Here is a 20,081-nt window from a genome sequence, read left to right as displayed (position 1 = left end):
GGCCAGTGCGAGTTTAAGGCCTGCGTTTGTAAAGCTTTTACTCATTTCCTGGGTGGAAATGTGTTTTTATAATTTGACAATGACTTTAGTAAAATCTGATTTTTTTCATCATTCTTGTAGCCTGTAGACTACAAGTGAGTTAAGGTGATCAAGAGGAAGCAGGCCAACACAATGTTGAACCCTTACAGTAAATACTGTCAGTGAAATTATACTAAGTCATTTTTGCTGTTGCTAAAATAAATGTTTGGCATCACCAGTACTTCAGGTACAAATATTAAATAAAGACTACAGAAAATATAGAAAATCTAAGTGATTGTCAAACTTACACACAAACAATAATTCCTGCTCTGAGTAAATCCACCTACAGCTCTTAGGAGCACTGTGCACTGACTCAAATTATAACAAAACTTGCAATCGTTTCCCACATATTCATTTTATTTTGCCACGTTACTTAATAAAAAAAACACATTCACATTGACGAAGTTTTCCCCTGAAGCAACCTTGACAAATATATTACAACACATCTTATTTACAGACATAACACACATAAATATCATGCAATAAAAAACATTTCTTTAAGAAATGAGCTACGCCAAACATATAGACACTGTAAAGTGTTTTCAAAGGGTTCAGCAGCGAGGGTACGACAGTCTGAGGTGCTCGTTTATAAAAGGAGCAGTGCTCAGGATGGGAGGAGGGCAGAACTGATTCCTGGAAGGCTGCAGGAGGGTCGGAACCAAACAGGCAGCAGGGCCAGGCATGAGTTGACCGTAACCGAGAGCACCGTGCGGGCCTAGCTGTGGGTTTGAGTTGTGCTGACTGATGGAAGAGGGTCTGCTCATGATGCTGTCGATGCTGAAGGAGCACTTTGCCTGTGGGCCGGACTTCGGCTCAGCTGGTTCTGCTGCGCAAAGCTGCGCTCTGAAGTCTTTAGGCCCAACGCACTTTCCGTGGCTGTTCAGGGGTTGTGGTAGGAGGTGGTAGGAAGAGGAAGGCATCACGATGCTTTCCTGCAGGGGCATGTAACGAACAGAAGAGGCAGCCGTGGGGCTTACCTGGCCAGTTATGCTATATGGGTGTCCGTACGGCCGGTAGCAGTTCAAGCTGGAATAAAACATCAGTCCGTCTTTGCCGAACTCGGGCTGGTTTCTCTTGAACCGCTTCCTCCGGCGGAGGAAACTGCCGTTGTCGAACATGTCCTCCGAAGCAGGGTCCAGAGACCAGTAGTTGCCTTTTCCCGGGTTTCCGGGCTCCCTCGGAATCTTGATGAAACAGTCGTTAAGGGAGAGGTTGTGCCTGATCGAGTTCTGCCAAGCGGGGAACTTGTCTCTGTAGTAGGGAAACTTGTTGCTAATGAAGTCACATATGCCACTAAGCGTCAGCTTCTTCAGCGGGCTCTGCAGGATAGCCATGGTGATGAGAGCAATGTAGGAGTACGGGGGCTTTACCGAGCTGCTCTGGGCTTTCCTTGACGGCGGTGCGTCTGCGCAGAAACTGTTCTCGCTTTCCCCCGACGATTCTGGTTCTGAAGAGTCAAATTCCGCACCAGATTCTGCTGAGGAACCCGTAGAGCACTCATTTCGATAGTGGACATCCTCGCCTACTATGTCAATCGCATCCTCTTGTATAGGCAATCCGGCATGTTGTGAAGCTTCAAATTCACTTGAGAGAGTCATAGTCACACCTAAGATTTCTCACAAACGCGTAAAAACTCAACTGTGCCAAAGAGGCCTTAATGGTTTGCCGTGCGTAAAAACCAACAGGCCCCTCGACTGTGCGTAAAAGCGCATCTATTGATACTTCTTGTGCTATCGTGATGGGAGCTGTGGCTTTATATCCTAGTAAGCTGCTGCCCTGAAGGCCAGTCCCATTAACCCTCTGGACCTATCAGAGTAGCCTCACACCGCGGGGAGCCCCGGCAAGCAAACAAATGAGGAAGGGGGGATTGCGTGGTCCTGATGTGCGTAAGGCCTATTCATACAATACACAGAAACACCACGGTGCCAGTATGTTATTATTGTGTTTATTACGCGTTTTATTTCAGTTATACAAATCCTGGAACCGGAGACAAGTAAAATACACACACACACACACACACACACACACACACACACACACACACACACACACACACACACACACACTTATACAAAAAACATTGCATGCGATTCATTAGTTGTTGGGTTTGGGGTTTCTTTTTCGCTTTATGGTCGCCGGTATCGAAATCTTTGAGTCTGCATTGACCTGTAACTGTCTTGTTCTAAGAAACAAATAACAAGTTAAAATTTACATTTTATATTACAAATCGCACAGCAGCAGAGTGGTGTGTGTGCGTGTGGGGGGGGGGTCTTGAGAATTTTAACACCAGGCCTAGCACGTGATAAGAAATCAAGGCTTTCTCACTCGGAACCCCCTGTGGGTTCGTTTAGTTTGCCACCTCTGGATGCCCGTGGGTGGTTTGACCATGAAAATGGCCATGGTAGGGCTTCCCGCAGCCAGTTAAGAAAAGCTGCAGCAGTCGCCTTAACGAGGCCATCAGCATCAGAATCGCATTCGGAAACGGCACAGCTGCACGGTGCGCTTTGTGTTTGCGCGCACCTCGGTTTTACAATCGCGACAAATGTAATGCAAAGCCGTTCTTAAAGCAAATCTGGCCGACATCAGACATGTGCTAAAACAGCGCTGCTGTAGCATCTCCATTGCAAATGACTACGTTGGGGAAACTCCACCCATTTCCTTACCTGACAGGACCTACTGTGTGCGCAAGAGATGGTTCTCATATACCTGTATCAATGAAGGCTTAAGTAACAAATACCAAAAATAAAAAATAAAAATAGAGTAGCTGTATTTGTCAAGGGCTAATTTGTCAAGTGTTACAATCATCAACTAAAGCTGCAAGCGCTGTTATTTGACAATACTGTGAGGTGCGCCACGCACACCTCACAGTATTGTCCAATAACTGCGTTATTCAAAAGAAAATAAATGACACAGTGTTTTTTTTTTTAAAGAAATTAATTTAAAGAAAACCGTGCTACTTACATTTATCTATTCAGAACAATATTTACAAGCAGTGATGCCATTTTATTAGCAAAGTGATGAAAAAAAAAATGTTTTGAGTAGGTTTATCAGGAAATCAGTAGAATACATCCTTCAGAAGAAAAACAAACGTTTATTTTGAATAATTTAAAATCCACATATTCAAAGTGGGAAACATAGGTAGGACCACTTCAAGTACCATCCATTCCCCAAGTAGCAGAGCATGTGTATTGCTGGGTTGGCTCCTAACTTTGTAAATATGTTTATTTTATTAATCCCACTTTCTAAAAATGCCATGGATTATTTAAATTACTGGACTTGTTTTGGGTAATTTTTCAGGGTCAGAATCTACAATCTAGCTTTTAAAGCAGGCTGTGATGGACACTAGTGCCTAAACACTTTATCCGCCCTCTGATCTACCAAGTCTTCATGTAGAAAAGGAGTCTAAATGACAATCACAGGATGGCCAGTGCCAACGCTTTTGTTCCAGAGTCAAAATCTGAAGTGAAGAAGAGGAAAAAAGGCCTTGAAGCTAATTTTTCTCTGAGCCGAGTAGCACTGTAGAAACAAACTTTTCCTGCAGAATGTCCTTGTCCAGGTTCCTCCCTGCAAAATAGAGTGGAGACCAAAGTGCATTTTAATAAAGTTTGGCCACACACAGATATGAAAAGTGTAGGAAGTTTTTTTTTCCCAGCAGATAAAATGCTAAATAAAGATAAATTGGTTATTAATGACCAATAAGTAAGCTACACAGAAAACTAGGATGCAAAGAAAAATAATGATTTTTTTTTTATAACCAGAAAAATAATTTTACAACGGTGAATAAATGTTAGTAAACTATCTCCATGTAGTCAATACTGGCACAGAGAATGGTTTAAAAATCTATAACAAAAGACCATTTTAATCGTTTAATGCAACATGCTGAATTTTAAGTAGTAAGCAAGCAAAAATTGTGTTTTTCACTGATATGCAGTCAAAGTGCTGTACAACAAAATAGAGATAAATAAATCAAAAGCAGGAGGAATCACAGTAAATTAGTGCTGTTAATGCAAAATCAAGTTACAACACAGAATAAAGTAAAATGGTAGTTTAAAAATAGTTTCTATGAGCAAAATTCTCAACATTGAGTTGTTTTTACAGCTTTTCAAAGCAATCCACAGAGTCAGCTAAACGCAGCTCGAGTGTGATACTGTTCCAGAGTGGTACGAGGTGCATAAACACAAAAAAGTGTGTGTGCGTCTTCACCTATAAAGACAAGCCGGTTTATTCGCGGGTTCTCCTCCCAGAGCTGTTGCGTCTCATTCAGCTCGTACAGCTCGTGAACCCCCTGCAGCATCACTTGGTGGCCTTTATCCGCAAACGATACTATGCCCTGTAAAAAACACACCAGTGACACATTAACCACACATTTGGAACTGATTACAGTAGTTAATAAGGCTGACATTATTGATCACTGCCGCCACCGGGGTGTCTATTGTGTTGTGCTGTACCTTTAAGCGGATGACGCTCATCGGCTGCCCTTCTTTGTTACAGAAAATCTTTTCCCACAGCAGATCCTGAAACGGAGGGAAATAAATTCAAAGGACGTTGCTGTTTTGGATATAATTAGCAATAACAGCAGAGATATGAATGATGAAGAGCGTGTTCACCTGGATGAAGGCGTTCAAGGCGTCCTCAGACAAATCCCCAGCAATTTCAAACGTCACAGTTAAAATACTCTGAGGATACAACATACAATATCAAAATGAAACATAAAATTAGAAAAATATTATTACTTTTAAAATTAAAAGTATATACTTCAAACATGCTTGGTTTCTATATGTTTGTGCCCTGAGCGGAACTGATGGGATTTACTTAAAACACAAATTCACATAAATTTTCAGTTTACTGAAACTAGCAAAGTCGTAATGAAAGCTAAACAAAAGAAGTGTTTTTCTAGCACCCAGACTGATGACTTTGTAAATGAACGGGAGAAACAACACGACCCCACGTGGCACCTGAAACCCAGCTCCAGTCCTTTTTTTTAATCATCCCACACCCACCCCCCTCTCTTTTTCCTCTCTCTCACACACAGAAACACAGTCCCTCCCCTCCATACTTCCTTACAGCATTTAAAGGGCACTTTGCAGATATTTGAGGGGTTTTGTGTCAAAGTGTTAAAGTTATATACTTCCTTGTCTTTTAGTATAACAACAGAATAAGAGCATTCTCATTTACATGAAAAGAGCAACATGGGGGGAGAAGAGGTGGAGGGGATTGAGAGTGTGTCTGTTGAGCTTCATGCGGGAAAGGAAACCTGAGAGAAAAAGACAACAATGCTGTGATTTACCCACACGAATAACCCTAATCTCTCCTCATCCTGTGATAAAAGTTCATGGGTATAAAGCACAAGTGACAACAGAAAGAGACCTAATTGCTTAAAAGGAGGCATACGATCGATTAACTGATGAGCATATCCATGTGAAACTAATCCTGGAAGGAACAAAGTTTTGCCAAATATTATTTAATTTGAAAAGAAATCAGCTCAAGAGACAATTTTATGATTAGAGTTGCACTCTATACTTTGTATTCATATCCAACATCCTGGATTCATAAATGGATTCTGTTTAAACAGCTATAACGCCACAAAATGCAGAGAAGATTCTTGCCAGTGTTGTGATCATCCAGTCAACACACAATATTGTGTAAAATTTTTGAGCGACCCTGAAGTTCTCTATATATTTATTTCTTCAGGCTTTCTAAAAGGGTTGCAAATGGCTGTGGTGTGCCAAATAGAAAGAACTGGGCTGAAAAACAAGTGGCAACAGGTCTGATGGCGTGATGAAGCTTTGGTACAAATTCTCATCAGTGTATAAGGCAGAGGTCAGGAGAGAGGTGCAACAGTGAGTGTTTACACGATGGAGGCTCCGTCATGGTTTGGAGCTACTTTTCAGCCAGTGTTGTTGGGCATCATGTCAAAATTGATGGAAATACAAATGCAGGAAAGTACAGTGGGATTTTCCTACCAAAATATAAAGAAACAAAGACTGACTCTAAACTTTTGCTCAGTACTGCAAGTCTGTCAGTTGTGAATGTTAAGTTGTGTATGACTCAGTCAGGGTTTGTTTAAAATGTCATAAAAAAACATCAAAAGCCTCAAGTTGATCTAATCACAAAAAGCATCGTGGGGAGGGATTTTTCACTACAGTGAGACAGCCCAGGGGAATGCAGGGCAGAGTTTTAGCCCGAGGACAATGAAGCCCTCTTTATCCCGTAGGAAATGATGTGTTGAAATAAATTAGCAAATAAAACAAGAAAAACTCCCAGTGGTGCACAAAGCTCAAGAACAGGAAATAAATCAACTGAAAGAGACAATACCTTGTCAAGATGTGCTCTTGTAGATTTGACAAGTTGGAGCTTCTCTGCAAGACTGTGAGATAAGAGCAATTATGGTTTTACATAGATTATTTTGTGACATAAAAAACCGATCAAGTAAATCAACCTCATTTTTAAAATATTACAGTAGAGTATTTGCAGTTTTGCCTCTGTACGCCACCCCCATTGGATTTTAAATGAAATGGTTGAAGTGCAGACTTTCAGCGTTGATTCAAAGGGTGTAAGAAACTACATCATGAACTATTTAGGAATTACAGACATTTTATTTTATTTTTTTTATTTTTTACACAGCCTCCTGTTTTTCAGAGGCTTAAACATAATTGGACTGTCAAGTAGTTTCACAGCCAGGTGAGACCTGTTTTATTATTATTACACGACAGATTAAGCAGCTAAAAGATCTGAAGATGATTCCAAGTGTTGAACTTTGGTACTTGTTAACTGTACACTGGAACTCTATGAGGTCCAAAGTGCATGTCAGTAACCTGGTTTCAACCTAACAGAGCATCCAGAGCTGCTGAAGGCAGAAAAATCCACAAATGAGCAGCAACTGAAGGTAAGCAGAGCACGAGGAGAAACAGTGTTGGGAGTCACTGACTACAAAGAAAATGTGTTCTTTAACCTCCTAGGACCTGGTGTCCACATATGTGGACATCACATTTTGGGTTGTCTAGACCAAAATACAAAATTTTGCTCTACAAGGGTCTAAGGTCCACTTACGAGGACATTATACTGCCACTGTTCTATCGAAATTTAAAACAAATGTCCTCATATGTGGATCTCATTTTTCTCAGAAACAACAATCCGGTAAAAAACCCAAAAAACAAATATCAGGTAATTCTTTATTTTTACATTCATCAGGTCCCAATCAGCCCAAATAGCAAAGAGAAATTAAAAATCCATGCCATGAAAGAGTTCAGGTCTTGGGAGGTTAAATAAAAATTTAAAAAGTAACTACTTAAAAAATTATTTCTTAGTCCAATTACATTTGGGCCTCTGAAAATGGGAGATTGTGGATAATAATATCTGTAATTCCTAAACAGTTAAAGCAATAGTTTAACCCCATTGTTTTGATTTAAAACCCACTGCGGTGGTGTACAGAAGCAAAACTGCAAAAAAAAAAAAATCTAATTTAATCTAATTATATATGTATGCTCTTTGCATATTATGTTATGTTAGACTGACCACCAATTACATTTTGTGCCTTTGGAGCTGCCTTTACTATTTTTGTACTGTGTGTCCTCTTCTCTGATAGCTGACGTCGCGGGACATTTAAGAACCTGTTTGTGTTGATCTCACACTGTTATTATTTTACATTGGTAACAGTTATTCTAAGGGGTTTATTGCTTATTGCAGTGCTTCTTACTGTGGACAGCGGGATCCCCTCAATGGACTTTAAGATAAAGCACAAGTTATGAAGTTTGCTGCTATACCTGGAATTATTTCATTTCATTTCATAAAAAATGAAATGAAAAAAAAAAAACAAGCAGAAAAAAAGAATTCACTTTTTCCTCCAGAGTTGGTCAGGAGTGATCAATAACAATCAAACACTGATGCTGAGCTCATAAGAAGCCACTGCTTTGTTTTTAGGTTAACCAGCCAGACAGGTTTAAGCTTCTATCTAAAAATGGCATCTGGAAAAATGCGATGAGCCATCTTCGTTGTCTCGAAAGCTGAAAAGTTTAATTCTGATTTTGTGGTATGTTCACTTTTATGTATTACTGCCTATTGCAAAAAAACATTATCATTATGACTTTCATTATTAAATAAAGGTTAACCTACTACAAATGTACTTGACCCTACTGATGACTTTTATCCATTTCCTCCTAATCTTCTACAGAAAAGAAGTGGACTTTAGAGATTTCTTCTTTGCGTTTGATCTCAAAGTATAATGCAATGTATGCTGTGCTTAATTACAACTCTAAACAGACTTGCAAAGGCTTTAGAAATGCCAATTAAATCCTACAGAACACCCACCAACACTTCCAAACAAACTACAGCCCTTGTGCCCCCACTTCTCCCTGACCTCACAAGGAGGCTAAATGTTGTGTCCAGCTGCTTGAGCCCTGCGTGCTGTTAGTACCACACAGGCTGAGCGGCGGGGGGCCGCTTCAAACAGCCAGCATGGGATTGAGGGGAGGCGGGGCCCGTGATCTCAAAGGCAGGGGGAAAGGAGCTATCTTTTGGGACAAGGGAAACTCCTCGGGAGCCAATGGACACACACAGCTCTAATCCTCTGCAGCTGGCCCAGAGACAGTGACTCGGGGCATGTAAGAGAGCTTTAACACATTCACATGAAGGGATGAACACCGACTCTTTTCATTATAATGGAATTCTACAGGGGATACAATGTGATGATCATCCTGTGGTGTAACAGAGGGATGCTCAATAAAAGAGTCTGTTAATTAGGGAGAAACATGGTCACCACAGTATCAGGACTGCTGGGTAGACGGTTCAAAGCAGCAGCAGAGGCCATCAGTGGAATCATAATGATTATTTCTTTATCTTTGGACTGCAAGTTTTTGAGATGAGGACAACAGATATAAGTAGTGAGCAGTACATAAACTGGACAATGCAAGTGCCAAAGAAAGATTTCAGCTCTGAAATGTTTTTATGTCAAAATATTTTCTTGAATTTCTTTAGGGTTTCATATCAGTTCTTATTCTCAGTAACATGGCTTAAACACCTCAATATAAATACTTGTATCATCTTTAGGCTGAGCTTTATTTTGAAAATCTGTTTCTTCATATGAGGGTGTCAATAATCATGCAGCACTTACATGTGTACCAGTTATCTACACTGATGTTATGTTTGGCTTTCAATAATAACTTGAGTTAGATTAAACTGACTCACTTTGCTCCGTCCTTACTGTCGAAGGAATGTAGATCCAACACTTCAGAGAGATCAACCCTGCAGACAAGAATCACCACTTACTTTATTTTAGTTTAATTTAAAATCCACACCAAGTTGAGTAATAAATCAATAAATCAAGCCAGACATTTAAACTTTTCTAAAACAAAGTAACAAAGTCAGCTGAATTAGGCACAAAACCCCCAAAAGTTTTGACAATGTTTTTTCGATTAACCCCTCGCTGCACGGCGTCTTTCATCTGCTCACCCAGTTCTGAACTCTGAAGGAGTTATGCTTGTGTTACCCAGATGCTACCTGGGTTCAATAACGCACAGCAGGGTGCGTGCGCACACATATTTGGATGCATGCGCATTCGCACATATGCAGAGCTGGGGTCAGAGAGCAAAGCCTTGTGGGAAACTGGACACCACTCAGGGGTTTGGTGTTTACTCAGGTCACAGCAGTTTGTGTTTGTACATGTGCAAGTCACGTCTGAACAGCTTTATCTTTGACACAAAGATCTGAGCAGGAGTCACACCAAACACAGCAGGGGACCTGGCCACTGAGAAGCCACTTAACCTTTTCTCACAACATGATTCCCTATATCGTACCACTTACCTTGATCTTTGGGTTTCTATGATCTTGACGAGCCCATTTATAGACCTGAAGTCAGAGAAACCATAAACTTTACACATATCCACTCTACAGACACCTAAATAGGGAGATGACAAGCAGGACAAAATATTGGATGCTGACCTGACAGTGTCTTTGACTTCCTTCAGTTCCTCCTCCGTCACCAAGTCTGTTTTGTTGATAATGGTCAAGTCAGCAACAGCAATCTGTCTGAAAGGATAATAAAGATAACGCTGACTTTAGGTGACAAGTGAACAAGCACTTTAAATTTTCTATGACACCAACAACATCCAAAAAACAAAACAAAACCCACAAAGAAGTGTAAAAAAACCTGACACACAGGTACATCTCAGTCCCATGAAGGTTCTTATCTATAATCAGATATTATGCAATCATGATTTTGCCTGGCAACCGGCTAAAAGAGCATTTCTAGTATTTATGCACCTGCAACACCTTTCACAACATTAACATTTGATGTACATCTACAAAAGTTTTAGACAGTCAAGTCAACACAGTTGTTAAGACCAGTTCTTATTAGTTATCTCAAATTGCCAAAGCAAAATCTCAACTTCCTCCAACTTATCATTGCATCATCACCTCTGGATTAAACTACTGCAACTCTCTGTAATTTGATCGTGCACACTAATCTCTCCTTTGCTTCCAGTTAGTCCTAAATATTGCTGCACATCTCTTTAACACGATCACATCACTCCAGTCTTAGCAGGTTTACAAAGGACCCTGTCCATTTTTTAATTGATTTTAGGATTCTTTTACTTACTTTTGGTGCTACTTCTTAACCAAGCTGCTCGACTTATTTAATCCTAAAACAGCATTTAGAACATCTAATCGAGATATCAGGCTTTCATCCACAGCCCCTGTACTCTGGAACCGCCACTTGAAACTCATATTGTCGTTTAAATCCCATCTTAGAATGAATGTTTTTACCTTGGCATTTTTTCAAGCTCATTTTCCCATCAGGTGTTTTACGCTGTGGCGTTTGGGTTTTTTTTCCGACTTGTTTTTAGTCCGTTTGACTGGTTTTGTTTGTTTTATTTTATTTATTTTATTGATATGTGGTTTTATCTTGTTTGTTTGAAACTAACTTGTAAAGCACTTTGACCAACCTTGTTGCTTTCAAGTGTGCAACAGAAATAAAACCGACACTGACAACCACAAAAGTTAAGTTATACATGACTGGCAACCATCTACCGCACCTCTTTTCATTGTGATTAAGTGTGTCAATTTTCCAGCGGAAAAAAGAGGCTAAATAATACAGTAGCATGGGCATGTATTAGTAAGTCTTAATGTGTAGCAACGTGAAATGCACAGCAAACTCAAGTGAGACTTGAGCACTGTTTAGTTTAGAGGTGAATACACAAGCAAAGACAAAGGATGCAAAAGGTCACGCAACTGCTCTTTTGTCATCAGCATATTTGTTCAACGACAACAGCACACAGCTGCTGTAAGACACAAGCTGGGAGACAAACACAGAGCCACGACGAGAGCAGAGTCCACATTGAGTCATAAAAGCTTGATGATGGCGATACTGTGCGGTTGGTTCTGTCTGTAATTTTGGGAAATCCACCCTATTCATGTCTGCACAGTAATTATAAAGCTTGTTAGCATAGCTTTGCAAAGACAATAAATGGCTCCTGCTTCCAAAGAAATTATTAAAAAAAATACAGCCAACTTACCTGGCTGCTTCATTGACAAGTCCATCTGCTTTTTCCTCTGCTAGTTGCTAACAAAAAGTGGAGATAAGTTACAAATGCAACGTCAAAATGACAAATAATAATAATAATTTAAAGGGGCTGCATTGCTCATGCTTTACGCGTTCTTTAAAGAATCCGAAGAGCTAATATGTACAAAAATGTCAAACTGAGATAGATAAGAAAGGCCTGCGTTTAATAGCTGCAAATTAAGTGATTTTCTTAACACGTGGAGCCCCGGGAGATCACTTTCCATTTCTTTTGTGTCCTGTTCTTGCTGGATGGGACACAAAAGACTGCACTGGGGGTGCTGCATTTTCCAAAACAGTTTAATATGTAATAACAGGGAGAGCAGGAGGTGTTAATCTGGGTCCTGACCCTTAGTGCCCGTCTGACATTAATCTGTCATTGGCTGAATCACCACAGCTTTGTCTCTAGAGGACCGAATGACAAAAAATGTATTAAATAAAACCTAATAGAATGACCAATTGCTGCTTTTATCTGACATCCTCTCTACTGGGACTGAAAAGTCAGGGGCAGATAGATTTAGATATATTTTTGGACAGACAGATATTTGATGAGATAGATGAAAGGAGAGACAGGTGAGTGGATGTGACATTCCTATTACATGGTCACATCTCTGATATCCATTACTCTTTCACTAAGATTTAAATCCCCTGTCTTTCTGTCAGGATTTTCTTCACGTTGCCTTTGAGGAGAGGACGGTGCCTAGGCCATGAAATGTGTCACCTCAGTGAGTATGACACCTTCAAATTAGAGCCCATTATCTAGATGTCACTTGCCCCACTCCTTTTAAGCAGCACAAAGGGGGCAGGATGTGACTGCGTATCTATTGCTGTTTACTGCAGGTTAACAAGCATAAGTTTAGCACCAAAAAGTCACTAAATGAGTTTACATACTGCTCAGAAACCAATACTGCGCATTTGCACTGAAGCTAACTGACATGGTCAAGACTACAACTAACAGTTATTTTCTTCCTATTATTAATTATTCAGTATGTGAAAGATCAATCAGAATGTCCCCACAATTCAAAGTGAACTTATTAAACAGTCCAAAATCTCCCAAATTATTAAACTCAAATTCTCATTGCAGACCGTTTCTTGAACATCTCGTCTCTCTTGAGTAATTATTTTAGTACTAAACGTCTCAAAACTACTCAAAAGTACACAACACAAACCTGCAGTCCATACTTGGCATCAATGACAGTGACGATGCCTAGAAGGGACAAAAACACCACATATTGAGGATTAGTGAGTTAAAGGCGAAACCACAACTTGTGCTTGCCCTCTCTGTACAGCAGCTGCCTTTTGGTGTTTGGTTTTGTCTGTCTGAGCTACTTTCTCTGAATTATTTAGAGAACACTTTTGGTCTTGTAGCCTGTAACAACAGAGTAGACAGCTGAGTATTGAGCGTGAGAACCAAGGTACCATTTAAAGTAGACACAATTTGGCCAAGTCAGATACACTACATGGACAAAAGTACAGCTCCACCCAAATATAACACCTACAGGAACTGCTCACCCGTGAAAACCCATGCCGTGAAGCTCCCGGTGCACAGGTTTCATGCTGATGTTAATGTCAGTTATTGAGGCTGCATCCAACTCAGCACTCGCTGACTTGCTGCCAGTTGGTAGACGAGTTGCTGTGGTTGTTAAGCAGTTCCACTTTGCAATAACACCACATATGAATGAATGAATTCAGTGCGCTCTTTAGAACGACTCATTCTTTCACTAATGTTTGTAAAGGCAGACAGCATATATTTATATACTTTTGAAAATAGAACTGAGAAGACTAGAATTCAAGGATTAAAAGGTGTGGCCCAATACGTTTGTCGAATGTACGTCATCGCTACAAAAAAAACAACGAAAATTTAAGCAAGTGTGATCATGTTTTTTTAAAATCAAATTTATTCTGCAATTTGAGCTTGACAGACCCAAAATAGAAAACCTAAATTTTAGCCCTTTAAGACTATTTTAATTGCATTCAAATTTTGTTTTTAATGGTACAGAACAGGTAGTAGTAGTAGTCGTTATACACATAAGGGACCAGAGAAGCTTGAGTAAATACACCAGAGTTTACATTAGGATCTTTATACTGACACCACTATTATCATATTATTTGTACAGAATAACACGATTTGTGCTGGGATTTTCAAATTAATCAACTCTGCAGTGAAAAAGTTGCAATTGATAAAGAGTGTTAAGAGTGGAGGCTTTCACATTTACCTTACATGACGCAACTGTGCATACATCTGATGAATAATATGTTTCTTAAACTATTTGTTTTTTAAACTGTTGCTTTATACTTTTAATCCGCCACCTTTACAAACACAATAAAGCCAAACACATTCAAATGGAAAGACTTACAATATGTGCACGCAACCAGAGAAGGATGCAATAAAACGTAAACATTTGAAATGTGATTTCACGCCTCGCCAAAGATGCCATTATCTCTGTTTATCTCTACATAGGAAGTAGATGTGTGATGGGCTTTACAGCTGCAAAGTCAAAAACCTGACACACACAGCAAAAGCGCCAAAGTACAAACTCACATCATTACATATCTCTTACCGTCCAGATAGATGTCGCTGCCAAGCTCTGCATCAACCCAGAACATGGAGGCCACAGCTCCTGTCGGAGGAGTCGGTACGTTAAATGCAAAGTGTCTGATATCAAGGGTTGACACAGGCACTGACAATTTTCTTTCTGATTTATTTTAAAATACTTTAGCTATCACAATTTTCCCAAATCCAAGACATCTTAATAGTACGTCTTTTATTTGAACAAAAGAACCAGCAAATATGTAGCAAACACTTTAATTATTCTCACAAACCTTTCATGCGTTTTTTGTCTGTGTTTTAAACAAAACCAATATCTGAAGCTTTCAGTTGTTCGTGTCCTCCTCGTACATTTGACTTGTTTCTATTTTCCTGAGGACGTGGTTATTACAAGACCCTCTGTTACCATGCCAGCCACCGCTTGTTCACATAGCTCCCTTTGTCTAAGTGCCAAGCCAGAATAAGAAAGCATTGTAAATATTTGATGGACGCGTAATGAAAACACTGTTTTTGAGTGGCATGTTTCACATAACTCATCCGGCCTCTTCTTGAAAGAAATGAGATAATCCCCTTGGGAGTCTTTATGACTGACAGCACTGCCAGAGCCAATGACGGACCTGTCCTCGTACGTAACAAGCCAATGACATGGCAGAGACGTGAGCCCTGGACCCACTCTGAGCGTGCTCAGTTGGTTCTGTCTTTTATGTAGGCCATTAGCTCCTGACACCTGTCATTTAGTGGCACATCCCAAATGTTATAGCACTCGCCTTGTTATAGCCTAACACTGATTTTGTGATTCAAGCCTAAGCGATGAATGGATAGCACTACTATCACAGCAGTTAGTTATAAAATGGTAAACTTGTGATGATATTGTCAGAACATCCCTAGTAAACGTCTTAGTGCAGTGGTTAATACATTTGCTGGGTGGGCAGAAGAAGCTGGTTCAATTGGGGTTGCATCAGGAAGGAGATGCGGTGTAGGAAGGCAGAGAGAGACACTGTTACCATAACGGCACAGAAACCTAAATAAAGAATTATGGTTCACGTTATGTTTACTGAGTGCCAGATAGCTAGTGGCCCTGGTTAATTTTATATGAGAAAACACTTACATGAAGCCCACAGTGGAAAAACTATGAAATTTTAACATTATGTCAATCAGGTTGTCCACATTTTAAAACTTCTAAGCAAGAATTTCATCTCACTAAAACAGATCGTTTAGCCTGTCAAAACAGTACTGGAAGTAGACTGGCATTAATTTAGCACTACTCTAGCCTTACTGACCAAAGCCATATTTAACCATACATGCAAACAGTGCATTCAAACACAGAATAAATCTGTGCAAGCCAGAGGAAACCCACGCAAGCTCAGGAAGGACAAAAACCGCAGAGATAGGCCCGAGCTGGCCGAGACACTAGAATCAACCATCATCACTTGTTGATTCTAGTTTGCACTGTTCTTTAACTGTAAGCAGGGATGACTTGAAAAACTTTAATTGGTGTGATCACCTTTTTCTGACATTCAGGATATAAAACGTAGCAGCTGAAATGGTGAATTCAAGATTCATGCTAAAAATCAAGACTGTAAAATAACCGACTGGCAGACACAGAGACTGTGAAAAAGTAAGATGTGATGTTTATGACATGTCATCTGTTTGTGTGTTTGAGTGTGTGTGTGTTGGGCTGTAAAAACCAAGTCACCTCACTGCTTCCAGCCCACACACACCACCTGGTGGAGCAGCTGGTGACTGAGGTTTCACAGAACCAGCAAATAACTGAATGTTTGCTCCCTGTGCTGCAGATTAAAATCAGCTATAAACAAACACACATATATGTGGTTGCTCAACATATTCTAACTTATCCAAAAAAGAAAAAAGTATGTTACCTGGATCAGCAAGTCCAGTGGTTTCTAACAAGATGTAGTCAAACTTTCCTTTCTTCTCCATCAGGTTTTCAATGGCTTTGAGTCCATTGTCCCTGAAAACAAAAACCAAAAAAAAACAAGGACTAATAACTAAAGACAGCTTATATTTAACATCCCAACTTACATCTGATCATCTTACCTAAGAAAACACAATACAAACTCTTATTTGACAAAACAGCCAAAATCAAGGACTGAATACCCGCTCATTTAAGTTTATTTTTTTTTAACATATATATTTTCAATTGTCTCTACATTACAGAGCAGTGGAAGCCACATGGGAAACTGGGTTTTGCTGTGGAGGGCCACACCAAAAATGGGGAACTCAGTTCTGCTCAATAGTCATTTTATCTTTTTATAAACTGCCACTGATAAGATGCTCTGATCAGGCCCCAACGGAGGCCAGCTGGGAAAATTCACTGGACACCCCTGTTATAGACCAATACTAGATACATAAAATTATGAATGTAGGATGTAAGGTAAGTTCAAGTAGAAAATATATGAAACATATATCACTTCCTCTTCTTCTTTAGGTTTTTCCCTTTAGGGGTCTCCTCAGCAGATCATCTGCCTACATCTCACCCAACCCTACCATCCGCCTCTGTCACACCAACCCTCTACATGTCCTCCTTCACTACATCCAAGAATTTTCTCAGTGATCTTCCTCTTTTCCTCCTGCCTGGCAGCTACAAATTCAATATCCTTAATCCAACATATCTACTATCCCTCCTCTGCACATTTCCAAACCATGTCAGCGTCACCTCTCTAACTTTAACTCTAAAACCCATTCTTAATCCTGTCCATGTTGGTCACTCTCAATAAATACTTTTGCAAAAAGTAACAATAAATATATAAAATGATTAAAACTGGTCATGTGATACAGCGTTCAGTCTCAACTCGCTCTTCCTGTTGGTCAAATAAGCTTTACAGACACAACAGATGTGTTTTAGCCTATTTAAAAATTGATGCTCTCAAATTATACCCTCACTGTACGCACAAACCAGTCCCACATCCTCCTTCACGATTTGTGGTCGGAAACGCACACTTTGTGACTCACAAAGAAACCACAACTGAAGGTAATTCATCAGACCAAAGTCCAGGTTTCCACAGGTCTAATGTCCTAGTTTCTTTGCGACAGTTTGATGATGAAGGCATGATTCACAGAGCATCCTCTCGCAAGTTTATGTTAAGGTGACGCTGACCGGACGTTGCAGGCATTGATGTGGGCTCTGATCTAAGACTGCAATAACTGGGGACTAATGAAGCTGGAAACTTGAAAAAGGCTGTTCGCTGTAAACCCACACATCATGCTGATGGTCTAAAGAACATTTTGATTGTAAGAAATCACACTAAAAAACTACATATAGCACATATCTAGTAATTATTTCCTATGAATATCTTATGTAGCTGGTTAAGAAGCTGTTAAATTTAATGTAACAGGTGACGTCTTCAGAAATTCAAAATTTGTAACATTTTTTCTTCGTATACACTTTTTTCATGACATGATTCTCTTTGTAGTATTTCATATTTCAATATCTTCAGTATTCCTCTATATTTGACAAAATGAGAATGAGAGGATAATTATTTTTTTCATAATTTTGATCGTGGGACCCATAGTGCCAGAAATTATACGTGTGTTTAAAAATCATTGCACCTGATCATAATAATATCCCTGAAAAATCTGAGTGAAACTATGAGTTTTATCTGAGATGGCTGTCACACTGAAAAGAAATCTCATTCTGTTCCAATCCCACATAAAAAATGCACTAATTATTACCACAGTAGTAGTATTATAATGCCTTATTAGAAATTGGAATGAGTCAAAATGTATATTCTTAACGCTAACACAACGCTAAATGGGCTTTAGCTACTCTACGTACTTGACAGAGCAGCAGAGGCAGCCGTTCCTCAGTTCTAGCCACTCCTCGTATAGCTCTCCTGCCTGACTCACTGCAAGGGACTTCTCAAGGGCACTGCCTGCAAGAAGAGGAAAGATGAGCGATCCACACCTAGAAATTTATACCAATACATTCAACATTTACAAGATCTATAAAGATGTCAAATAAATGAGGTTTCCACACCAATCAAACTAATAAAAACAGAAATGTAAATAGGCTAAACTACAAAACTGTCCCCTGCTTGACTGAACATAAATGAAGGCAATGATACCATACTTCAAATGCAGTTTCTAACTTCTAAACTCTGGATGAAAAACTTTGGCTTTTTGTATATTAGTCAAAGTTTGTTACTGTGCTGCCCTCTAGTGAAAATCAGAGGAAATAACAACAACAATCATTCACCTGTCACCAAGAAAACAGAACAAAACAGGCAAAAATAACGCCTGCTTTTGATTTCTCTGAGGCATATTAACGGTTTACCTTCTCCAAATTCATTTAGTATGACAGCAATCCGCTTGTTGTGTTGTTCTGTAAGGATATAGTTTAGGAGTGTAGTTTTTCCAGCACCTATGAATAAATAAATACAAAAAAATATAAGAAGTGATAGTAGTACCATACTTATGATGTAACACAGGCTGAGTAAACAATACCCTGCAGCTTAGTCTCAGATTATAACTCTTTTATAAGCTCATTAAAGCCGCTCGTAATACAGATCTCGCTCACCAAGATAGCCTGTGATGATAGTGACCGGTATTTGCCCTACAGGAGGACCAGGCTGTGTGTCGATGGGCACCAACTCCGGGCAATCATCATCCTCATCCAACATCATGCCGGAAATTATGTTTGTCTACAGGTACACAAGGTTTATCTGGCCTGACCAATAAGCACAAAACACATATTGCTGAAGATATGCACAATAAATAATAATAATATTAACTTAGGACATCTGGAGAAAAAGGTTAATGACATTAGTTAAACAATATGCTGAAGAAATCCATGAATAAAAACATAAATCAGGCACATTTTCTTCAGTTGTGTCATAACACATGACTGAACAGGCCTATGAGAAATTTTTAAAAAGGGACTTACTGTATAATAGAGAAATGTTTACAAGTCTAAACAAACCAGCAGATGCAATGTTCTCCACAGTTTTACCAGAACAGCAAAAGTGACATTCACTGAATTATACAGTTGTGATCAAAAGTTTACATACACTCATCATGATTGTTCAACATACATCACCAATTACTTTAAAACACAAGAAGTAGGTGCACAAGTTTGAGTTTATTTAGGAATTTCTCAAATCCATACAGGGAAAAGAATTATATATATAGATTTAAATATATACGTGTACCCAAACTACTATTTTAAAATAACCCTTAGCAAGTTGCACTTGACCAGATTTTTTGTTAGCCATCAACAAAGTTCTGCCACAGTTCCTATATTTGACTACTCTTCTTGGCAGAATTGGCAGTTTATTTAAATTTGTTGGTTTCCTGACACTTCTACCACTTATAATGAGTCATGATTACTGATGAGAAGTTAACAGGCCTTGGTCTGGTCAGGTTAAGACATTTTAGAGCCTTCAGCACAACTTACTAACAGACTGAAGTCAGTGTATGTATATATTTGTGTGGATCAGAGAAAATCCAAAATAAATTCATACTTGTGCAACCAATTGTTCTTTGTTAAAGTTACTAAAAACGTATGCTGTATAATCTTTCAACCTTAAAAAATGAATAGATAAATACAAAAAACCCTTCCAAGAAATCATCAAAAATCTAAAATTACTGCTACATTCATGCCCATGATGAGTGGATCTGTCCACAATTGTACGAGCCACCAGAATCGCCTGTATAACATAATGAAGAATAACGAGGAGGAACCGTTGTCTCTCCTACCTGCTGAATCTCAACGACAACAGAAACAACCGCACTTCCTTCAAGTTGCTATAAATTAATTAAAAGGCTGTTCTTCATAAAACTGCAAACACTTGAAGTTTCCTCAAAAAAGCACCCCTCTCCACTGCTGCTGCTTAGACAGCGTGTTACACCGTCTACACTCCGCTCAAATCCTGAAGCAAAGACAAC

General features: G+C 39.4%; 2 protein-coding genes across 2 annotated transcripts; both read right to left on the bottom strand.

Annotated features, from left to right (window-relative positions):
• Nucleotides 1-426: 426 nt before the first annotated feature.
• foxd5 (forkhead box D5) lies at nucleotides 427-1,788 on the bottom strand. Its single transcript, XM_031728184.2, has one exon. The coding sequence runs from the start codon at nucleotides 1,674-1,676 to the stop codon at nucleotides 630-632; it is 1,047 nt and encodes a 348-aa protein (XP_031584044.1). The 5' UTR covers nucleotides 1,677-1,788; the 3' UTR covers nucleotides 427-629.
• Nucleotides 1,789-3,149: 1,361 nt separating this feature from the next.
• Nucleotides 3,150-20,081, bottom strand: cbwd (COBW domain containing). The gene is made up of 16 exons (XM_031728195.2): nucleotides 19,893-20,081; nucleotides 18,715-18,864; nucleotides 18,472-18,558; nucleotides 17,974-18,070; nucleotides 16,058-16,149; nucleotides 14,191-14,250; nucleotides 12,799-12,836; nucleotides 11,586-11,632; nucleotides 10,015-10,101; nucleotides 9,877-9,921; nucleotides 9,262-9,318; nucleotides 6,394-6,445; nucleotides 4,686-4,754; nucleotides 4,527-4,592; nucleotides 4,282-4,408; nucleotides 3,150-3,642 (listed from the first exon to the last, which is right to left on the bottom strand). The coding sequence occupies exons 2-16, from the start codon at nucleotides 18,818-18,820 to the stop codon at nucleotides 3,569-3,571; spliced, it is 1,104 nt and encodes a 367-aa protein (XP_031584055.1). The 5' UTR covers nucleotides 18,821-18,864; nucleotides 19,893-20,081; the 3' UTR covers nucleotides 3,150-3,568.

Source organism: Oreochromis aureus, linkage group 12, assembly GCF_013358895.1.
Source record: "Oreochromis aureus strain Israel breed Guangdong linkage group 12, ZZ_aureus, whole genome shotgun sequence".
In the NCBI taxonomy this organism is placed as follows: Eukaryota; Metazoa; Chordata; class Actinopteri; order Cichliformes; family Cichlidae; genus Oreochromis; species Oreochromis aureus.
The sequence above is the reverse complement of the archived record's forward strand: the minus strand, read 5'-3'. Positions and strand labels throughout refer to the sequence as shown.

Coding starts and splice junctions, on each gene's coding strand:
- foxd5 (XM_031728184.2), bottom strand. CDS start 1,676: ATGACTCTCTCAAGTGAATTTGAAGCTTCACAACATGCCGGATTGCCT.
- cbwd (XM_031728195.2), bottom strand. CDS start 18,820: ATGATGTTGGATGAGGATGATGATTGCCCGGAGTTGGTGCCCATCGAC. Junction 18,559..18,714: donor TATCATCACAGGCTATCTTG/GTGAGCGAGATC, acceptor ATTTATTCATAG/GTGCTGGAAAAACTACACTC. Junction 9,319..9,876: donor ATAGAAACCCAAAGATCAAG/GTAAGTGGTACG, acceptor TCTTGTCTGCAG/GGTTGATCTCTCTGAAGTGT.